Genomic DNA, 9238 nt, shown 5'->3' with positions numbered 1-9238 from the left:
TTAAGTATTCCTTTTTAAGTTTTATGGTCTTATATTATTCCTGGAAGTCTGGAACGTTTCGAGCATTTAAATGTTCATAATTTATGCCTTGAAGTTAAATAAATTATACTTTTAATCAGTGATATATACTCTGGTTAATATGTCACATCGATTATTTATAAAATAGTTAATTATTAGGAACGTTTTATAAACTTCTATGATATCATATCATTTCGAATAGTTTATAAAACATTCTGAATACTCAAAAGTAACAAGTTTTTTCATTATTACTACTTCAACAATGTATTTAATGTTTTTCTACGTTAGTTCAAATTTAGCGCTGAAACAAGCGCCATCTGGTGTAACAGACAATAACTATTAATTTAGTGATTGACCTCCAGCACTGTCCTATGTTCCTATTAAGAATCTAAAATTTTGCGACAATATGGCATCTAATTTTAAATACTTATATATATAGATATATCAAATGCATTTAATGAATACGGTAAACATTAATAATTTATTTTTCAATTATTAAATACACTTTATTAACTTTTATTGTTTTATATTATTACTGAAAGTCTATAGAATATTTCGAACCTCTAAATCTTTATAATTTATCCCTGAAAGTTAAATTAATTCTGTTCTTATTCAATGAGATATATAGATTATTACGTATCAGCCATTTATTATATATATATTAATATAAGATCTTTGTGACGTTTCTTTTAATATTAAATGTAATTCCTGATATGATTCTTGAGAATTTACAGACCATTTGGAATATTAAAATGTTTGAGATATTATCTATATGAATTCTTGTCATTATTTTTCATTACTTAATGATTTATTAGCACAGTTTTATTTGTTATAATATATATTAATTAATTCTGTTATAAATGTCAGAATATTAAGAAGTTTGTTTGCCATAATTGCTGTACCATTTGAATCGCAATTGTAAAATAGCTATAAACTTAATATAAATTATTTTTGTATGTGAACTCAATTTAAGTTGTATATTTTTACAACTTTACTGTCTTATCTATTTTTTATCTTATATAATCAGTTTGAATCTTTATGCATAATTTGGAGGAAAATGCATACGTAATGTATAATTTAAAAGATTGCAAAACACAATTTGTATTTTCTTCTGTATTTGAATTCACATTCGTTTTATTATAATAATTAGTATTTATTGAAGGCATAATATAAATTCCATACATTCGTAAAAACATAGTAAAGTTAAAATATTGTTAAAATATTACATTATAATTACTTATCTAACAATAAGTCATTCTATGGTATTCACACTGTATATATTCGATGATAGAAAAGCCTACGATAGGTAAAAGGATAACTAATAAAATTCTCTTTCTCCTTCTCTTTCTCTCTCGTTCTCTCTTTCCCTTCATACAAATTAATCTTACTTTTGTAAATCAATAATATATATGATAAATTTATTTTATTTTCTTCACTGAATTGATGTAAAAATGTGAATTATGTTGATCATATATTGCAATATTAAAATTCATCGTATAAATTAGCAATCAATTTTTAAAATACCTTATTACTTTTACATATTAATATAAAAAGTTAGATTTTTTCTATGGGTAAAAATACATAAAAGGCCAGATTTTACCTGTATATTTCTTTTAAATAAGAAACATGCCTCAAACTAAACGTATATTTGAAATTCAACTGAGTTTCAGTTATAATTTTCAGTCCCAAATAGGAACTTAACGTTCTACTTATCTTTTCTATTTTTTTATAGAGTCTGACATTTATTTAATTTCTCATGTTGTTTTGTTTGCAATTATTTCATAACTTTCATCTTTAATACAGATTAATTTTTTTAGTAATGGTTTTACGACACATGTGACATGTTTTTAACGGTGCTGCACAATGTTCACAAGCACCATGTCCACATAGAAATGCAACGTTGCGGCGACGTTCCATGCAAATACTACACATATTCGCTTCTTCGAGATCAGCTACTCTAGTTTCCAAATAACGTAATCGTTCAAGGTGTTTTTCCTTTTCCTTCTCTTCATCTCTCTTATCTTCTTTTATTTTATAATCCAATGAAACGTCTGTTATTTTTTTGTCCGTTTTAATTGTAGGTACATTCGCCATCGCTGTTGGGTCATCTGACAAAAATATTACGAATATATATATTTATTCCTTTAGAAATTAACATTTATCAAATTGTAAAACTTGGCAATATGATTATTTCAATGCGTTTTACCTTGAATTATTTGTGATTTGTTTGGCTTGTGCCTACAATGTGGACAACTAACAAAAGGAACACTACCACTAGGATCAAATCGAGATTCTTCTTTCGAGTTAATTAGAAACTGTGAACAAACACAGCATTCAGCAGAATCGGCAGAATTAATTTTGACATTTTCACGAGATAATTCTGATTCCGATGTGGCAGTTCTATGATGTATCGTTGCTTCCGCGCAACTAGACGATGAACTATTTCCTATTCTGTAATGTTGGTCGTTACAAATCATTGGTCAGTGATACAAATCATTCTACTTGTTATGTGTGAAAAAAATTAGAAAGAAAAATATCAAAATTTACTTACTCAAGTTGAGCATTGTTGCTTTGATATTCATAGGATTTTAGAAGTTTTGTGAGTACTCCAACCTGTGAATCCTCATTGAGAAGATCCAAAGGAGTCTTACTTTTCGAATTTTTTGCGTGTTCCAAAAGTGTACGAGTTTTATCTACGCTTACCAGAAAACAAGCCAATGCTAATTCAGATTTTGCTCCTTGTCTTGTCAAAGTCTGCCAAATCTGCACAAACCATGATTTTTTATTGTTGCATCGCATTAACAATCCTCTACATATCTAGGAACAAATAAGCTTTTGATAATAAATAATATAGTACCCCATATATAATAGGTGAATCTTGGCTACTTTCTGGCGTCGGTATAGTTGATGGTTGATTTGGACTTTTGGCCACAGCAATGTGCAATGCTGTATCTCCGTCTTCATCCGTGTTAGTAATATCTGCATTATAATCGATAAGTAGCTCTACCAGAGACCAGTGTGCCTGCGAAGTAGCCAAATGTAAAGCTGTTTGTCGTCTGTTATTACGTAGATCTACTTTTGCACAGCCCCCATTTGGAGAGAGAAGCGTAGCGGCCACATCTTTATGACCGTTCAATGCTGCAAGATGTAATGCTGCAAAACCATCTTCCTTCTTCACATCTACTAAATGCCGTGCTCGTGTCACAAGTCTTTCCGTAGCACTAGACAAATAAACCAGTAACGGTAACCAACTTTATATCCACAAGTTGAAAAATCTAAACAACCAAGAATTAGGTGATGATATAAACAAACGACGATTTACTGCATACTTACTGTGCATTACCCTTCAAGGCAGCATGATGCAGAACATTAAAACCACGCTTATTACGTAGAGTAAAATTTATCCTTTCACAAGCACAAAGAGCATCGATGATATCAAGTGCATCTTTTCCAATGGCATCGTGCAATGCCGTGTCTCCGTATGAATCTTGTAGATTCACATCGCAATTATAACGTAACAATATTTTTACACACTGAACGTGCTGTTTATTTACAGCAACATGCAGCGCACTGCATTTACCATTATTTACAGCATTAATAGCCGCACCTCGCGATAAAAGTAATTCCATTATTTCTGGTTGATTGCTGTGAAAAAGTAAGCAATATAATATATTATTCATAGACTAACTCTTTGTTTTTCAAACCTATTTCGATCATAATCAAAACAAGAGCTGTCTTACCCAAATGCGGCATAATGTAGCGGAGTATCCCCATCTTCATCAATTGCTCGTAAAGAAGCTCCAGCATCAAGAAGAAGTATGCAAAGGTCATGCTGCCCTTGATGCGCGGCTACTTGTAGACAGGTTTTTTTCTCACCGCCAGGACCACCAGCTCGAGCATCTACTCTACCAGGATATTTTTTTAAAAATTCCCTTACTGCATGAACACCTGCCTCGCCTCTGGCAGCATCTCGTAATAATTTTTCTACTTCATTATCTGTTACACCTGCTATATGATAAAACAAAAGTATTAATTGAACATATACTTCTCTGTCTTATATTTCACCTCATATTTCATACTATTTTTATATTAAATTATACCTGATCGATCTCTATTTCTATCTGCGTCTTCATTTATAACAGGTACATTATGTGATCCAGGTGGCATTAATGATACACTCAACGGATTAAATGTCCATGTATGACCATCCAGTGCTACACGCAAATCTCCATCTGAATATATTTTTATTATTTTCCCAGTTTTTCCAAGAGCCTGTAAAATTACCAACAATTTATGTAAAAAATATATCCCCCGCATGAAAAGTAATGTAAAGTGCAAGAACAAATTATATATCTTTGTGCGTACAAATATTGTATATATAATAGAAATATAATAGAAGTATCATAGAAAGAAGAAACGATATTTCACGAATACACACTGTTTTCATTACGTCTATCCACTCTCCGTGTCCTCGTTGATAATGTTTTACCGTAGTTAAATCGTTTTTTACTTTAACTATATCTCCAAGAGAGAATATATCTTTGCTTGTTACTTTTGTTAAAGCTTTGGGGTGAAATGTCCATCTATTATTACAACCTTCATATTGTACACGAATATCTCCTTTGTCTGTTACCCGGTGAACAGTACCGATCTAGATGATACATTAACACATTACATATAAGCATTTAATAAAAGATTAATGTAATTACTCTGCAATACCTTCCCTATATATTCTGCCATGCGTGGATTCCATCCACCATGACCATCTTGCATTTCTTTGAGAGCTTCAACCTGAATTAAAACTTTTACTTTATCTCCAATGTTAAATGTCAAATGACGAAGACTAGAAACAATAACATTAGGAGTACTGCCTCTGTTCAATATAGAGTCATTTCTATTATCTGGATATGCTATTACAGGTTGTCCGAGAAGTGGAAGGTGTTCTTTATAATAGGTACCAGCAGTGGCTTCTTCTATATAACATAAATCTACACAACCTTTATAGCCAAGTCGATAGACATTTGTACTTCCTATGGACCATGTAACGGTAGCAACTGAACGACTACTCTCATTATCCCAACCACGAATATCCATAACTCTTCCACTTTTACCTATTAAAACAAAATAAAAATTATATTAAGCAAATGTCACATATATTCAAATTGCAAAATATTTTACCATTAAAATATATCTACCTGAACCTCCATCTTGATTTCCCCATTCCCAGTCTGGTCCACGAACTACCTTTGCTCCAATAAAAATACCTTTTAACGGTATTTTTGTACAACCTTCTCTTGCACTAAGATGTATTCTATTAACATAAATTTATAAAAATATATACAAATAGAAAAAAGGAAAATCCGTTAATGAATTAAAAGTAATAGCTTTTATACTTAAATTTTACTAACTCTATAGAAGTAGGAGTTTGAAATCTTTGAAAAGTATGAGTTAAATCGTGTATATCTGCCATATAACATTGTGTGCATAAGTCATAATCAGAGCATTCTGTACACTTCCATCTCATACCAATTATACCACGCTTTTTACATCCATCACAAATAATATTACAATGTTTTACGCCAATAGCTGCATTGTCAAAGACAAGTAAATCATAAGCTCCCTGATATCCAATTCTATAATTACTTCTAGAACCATGATCCCATTGAACAATAACAGTCTTGTCAGGTGTTCTATCAGCAGGGTTAGGACTAGAAGCTAAAGTTCCAGATGGTGGTTTGCCAATTTCTACTACTGTACCAGCATGACCTTCTCCACCATCTTGATCGTCCCATTTCCAATCTTGACCACGCACAACACGTAAACCTACTTCCAGCATCTTTGGAAGTGTCAAATTTGAAAGTATAAAATCACTATAAAATGTATGCTATAGGACGTTACAGGTGCACGTAGATAAATTACATAGTTAAAACGAAACAACCGTAGAAATCTCACTTCTTTGCACACCACGTAAAAATAATGTTCTGAACATTTCAATAACTGTGATTTCTTTGAAAATTTTTCTCTTTAAACCATTTACTTTTTCTTTTAAGAATATTAACGCACATTATAGTTAAAAAATTTAACTGATTCAACCAGTTATATCGACAAAATTACGCATGCAGTTTATGCAAATAAAATTAATTGTGTGATCACGAACATTTTATAACGTATTAAGGTTTTGAAATAATTAGAACATCAAGTAATGTATTCACCGACGTTTCTTAAATTGTGGAATTAACAATTAAATATCTTCAAATCGCGTACAGTAAGCGTGACAGATTTGATGTCACATTAATGATGCTGTGTATCATCCTACAAATGGCTTATGCGTCATTGATTTTGAAGAATTGTTGTTAGATAAAAAGAAAAGAAGAAAAACATAAAAAAATGTTATCACTCCAAAACAGTTATATATTTATACATTTTTATAAGTTCATTTTATTATAATAAAATGAAATATATAAATCGACGTCGCACCGACTATCGTAATCCATATGATCTATACGTGACATACACAAGAAGCTGACACGCAAGAGTCAGATCAAGTTAAATCCAACCAATCCTGTAAAGGAATATAAGAGTAATAGCAAATAACAAAATTCCTTCTCTTTAGCTGATCGCGAATTTTTTTTTTTCCTAATGCTATGAATCATTATGATCATAAGAATTCAAATTGATTATCTCTATCTTTGTCATTAATATTAAACATATATGAAAAAATACATAAAGGAGCGATAGATAAAAAATAATAAGAATATTTATATATGTGTATGCTTGAGAAATTAATGCTCCACATGAGGCTTTGATTGGACCATACTAAACTAATTTAAATATAACTATTATCCAATCAAAATTTAGTAAAATCAATTTTCGTTGTATATTACAATTATGATCAGGATTTAAAGTCAATTACAACGCGAATTACCATCCGTAATAATCATTTAAAAATCTTATAATTATTAAGTTGACAATTCTAGTTATTAATTAGACTAAGTTGCAAGTACTGACGTTTAACTGAACACATATCGTTATTATGTTGGTAATTATATTCAATCATAACCAACGTTTACAAAAACATGAGTAGAGTGATGTAGATTTGTATAAATAAAAATTGAATAATTTCAGAATTGATAATAATTTAGCGAAGAAGTTTAATTAAAAACATTTCTATTTAAATAATGTGCTTACAAAAATGATCTCTAAGATCTAATAGCTGCTCTGTTTAATGAACACAAGAAAAATTGCACTTAAGTAATATGACACAAGTTATAGTGATGACATAATTTTTTAATAAAAGGAGAAAATATAATCATGATTGCAGAATATGAATCTGCTGTTGTAATTAGGGCAAAACCAGTTCGCAAAGTATTTAAAGCCCCGATCAAAGTTAATAAGATACCACAAGAACTTTTAAATGATCCTTTATTGAATACAGCCATTGCAGCATTGCCTAATAATTATAACTTTGAAATACACAAATCTATATGGAGAATCAGAGAAACTAAAGCTAATAAAGTTGTTTTGCAAATGCCTGAGGGATTATTAATGTATGCAACTACTATAGCTGATATTATTGAAAATTTTACTGACGCAGAAACTATTATTATGGGCGATGTGACGTATGGTAAAATATTATAATTATAAATATGTGTGTATATATATATATATATACATATTATTTAATATTAATTTTATTACAGTTTTATATTTCCTTTTATAGGCGCATGTTGCATAGATGATTACACAGCTAAGGCATTAGATGCAGATTTTATGATTCATTATGGACACTCTTGTCTAATACCAATTGATCAAACTATTGGAATAAAAGTTCTATATGTATTTGTTAATATAAGTATTGACATTGTACACTGTATAGAAAGCATTAAAGCTACTTTATTAGTTATTTCAAAAATATCACTCATTAGTACAATACAGTTTGTAGGAACATTACAAGCTATTGCAACAGAGTTAAAAAAAAATGGATATGAAGTTTCTATACCGCAGAGTAAACCATTGAGTCCAGGCGAAGTGATTTTTCTTCTATTTTCTATTCTTTTTTCACTCTTAGGTAGATTATAATATTATATATTAAATTAATATAAATTATTATTAAAGATTTTAGGTTGCACTGCGCCACAAACACATTGTGCAGATGCTATTGTTTATATAGGAGATGGTAGATTTCATCTTGAAGCTGCTATGATTGCAAATCCAAATTTACGAGCATTCAGATATGATCCTTATGAAAAAAAGATGACAGAAGAATTCTATGATCACAAAGAAATGCGCGAAAGAAGACTCTTGTCGATAAATCTAACAAAGAGTGCTAAAATATTTGGAATGATACTTGGGACTTTAGGTCGGCAGGGACATCCGAAAATTGTGGATCATTTACAAAATAAGTTGAAAGCTCTAAGGAAGGAAAGCATTGTTATTTTACTTTCAGAGATATTCCCAGATAAAATTAAATTATTCAAAAATGTAGATAGTTTTATACAGGTATATAATTCAAAAGTAATTTTAAAAAGTTCATTAGCATTGTTTCTGGATTCATTAAAATATGATACTTAAGAAGGTAATTTTTCATATCTTTAAGGTTGCATGTCCACGTCTCAGCATTGATTGGGGTATTAATTTCCATAAACCTTTTCTTACACCCTACGAAGGCGCAGTCGCTCTAGAGATGGCTGAGTATGATAGAAATCAAGCATATCCTATGGATTTTTATTCTGCAGCTAGTTTAGGCCCATGGACTCCAAACCATAAGGAGTTTGAATTAGAGAAACGTGTTAATATGTGTTGTGGTAAATGTAAAACTGGAGAATAAGAAATAAAATATTTTTTAAAGCTTGGAAATAGTTCGTTAATAACAATAGATCTCAATAGTTTTTTTTTCTTTATCTTTTATGAAATATAATGTAATTCATAATCATATTCTTCCAGCGAGAGCTTGTTGAAATTAAAATTTTACAATTAAATAAATTTACAATTAAAGATCTTATAGATTTTATCTTTGGAAAGAATAAATCACATTATGGCTTGTCTTGCTCATTTTTCGAAATATTTAATAAGATATAACAATGTTCAGATATTTATCATATATATTTATCAATTTTTTCTCCTTTTCTTGAACTATATTAAGATTTAATTTATTTTACGGTATAAAATTGATTTGATTTGAAAAACTGAAACCATCCATGATATAACACGCGCACCCTTT

At 30.0% G+C, this 9238-nt stretch overlaps 2 protein-coding genes across 2 annotated transcripts; one reads left to right on the top strand and one right to left on the bottom strand.

The window, feature by feature from the left end:
* Nucleotides 1-1150: 1150 nt before the first annotated feature.
* Nucleotides 1151-6539, bottom strand: LOC127070590 (E3 ubiquitin-protein ligase MIB2-like). The gene is made up of 11 exons (XM_051008730.1): nt 5427-6539; nt 5214-5329; nt 4738-5129; nt 4457-4669; nt 4119-4290; nt 3759-4026; nt 3352-3663; nt 2876-3239; nt 2570-2781; nt 2225-2469; nt 1151-2126 (listed from the first exon to the last, which is right to left on the bottom strand). The coding sequence occupies exons 1-11, from the start codon at nt 5852-5854 to the stop codon at nt 1813-1815; spliced, it is 3036 nt and encodes a 1011-aa protein (XP_050864687.1). The 5' UTR covers nt 5855-6539; the 3' UTR covers nt 1151-1812.
* Nucleotides 6540-7056: 517 nt separating this feature from the next.
* On the top strand, nt 7057-8874 carry LOC127070936 (2-(3-amino-3-carboxypropyl)histidine synthase subunit 1). Its single transcript, XM_051009550.1, has 4 exons — nt 7057-7642; nt 7739-8046; nt 8134-8517; nt 8615-8874. Exons 1-4 carry the CDS (start codon nt 7330-7332, stop codon nt 8843-8845), a joined length of 1236 nt encoding a protein of 411 aa, XP_050865507.1. The 5' UTR covers nt 7057-7329; the 3' UTR covers nt 8846-8874.
* The last annotated feature ends 364 nt before the right edge of the window (nt 8875-9238 follow it).

The sequence above is a fragment of the Vespula vulgaris genome, chromosome 19, assembly GCF_905475345.1.
Source record: "Vespula vulgaris chromosome 19, iyVesVulg1.1, whole genome shotgun sequence".
NCBI classification, from domain to species: domain Eukaryota; kingdom Metazoa; phylum Arthropoda; class Insecta; order Hymenoptera; family Vespidae; genus Vespula; species Vespula vulgaris.
This window is presented reverse-complemented; position numbering and strand designations above follow the sequence as displayed.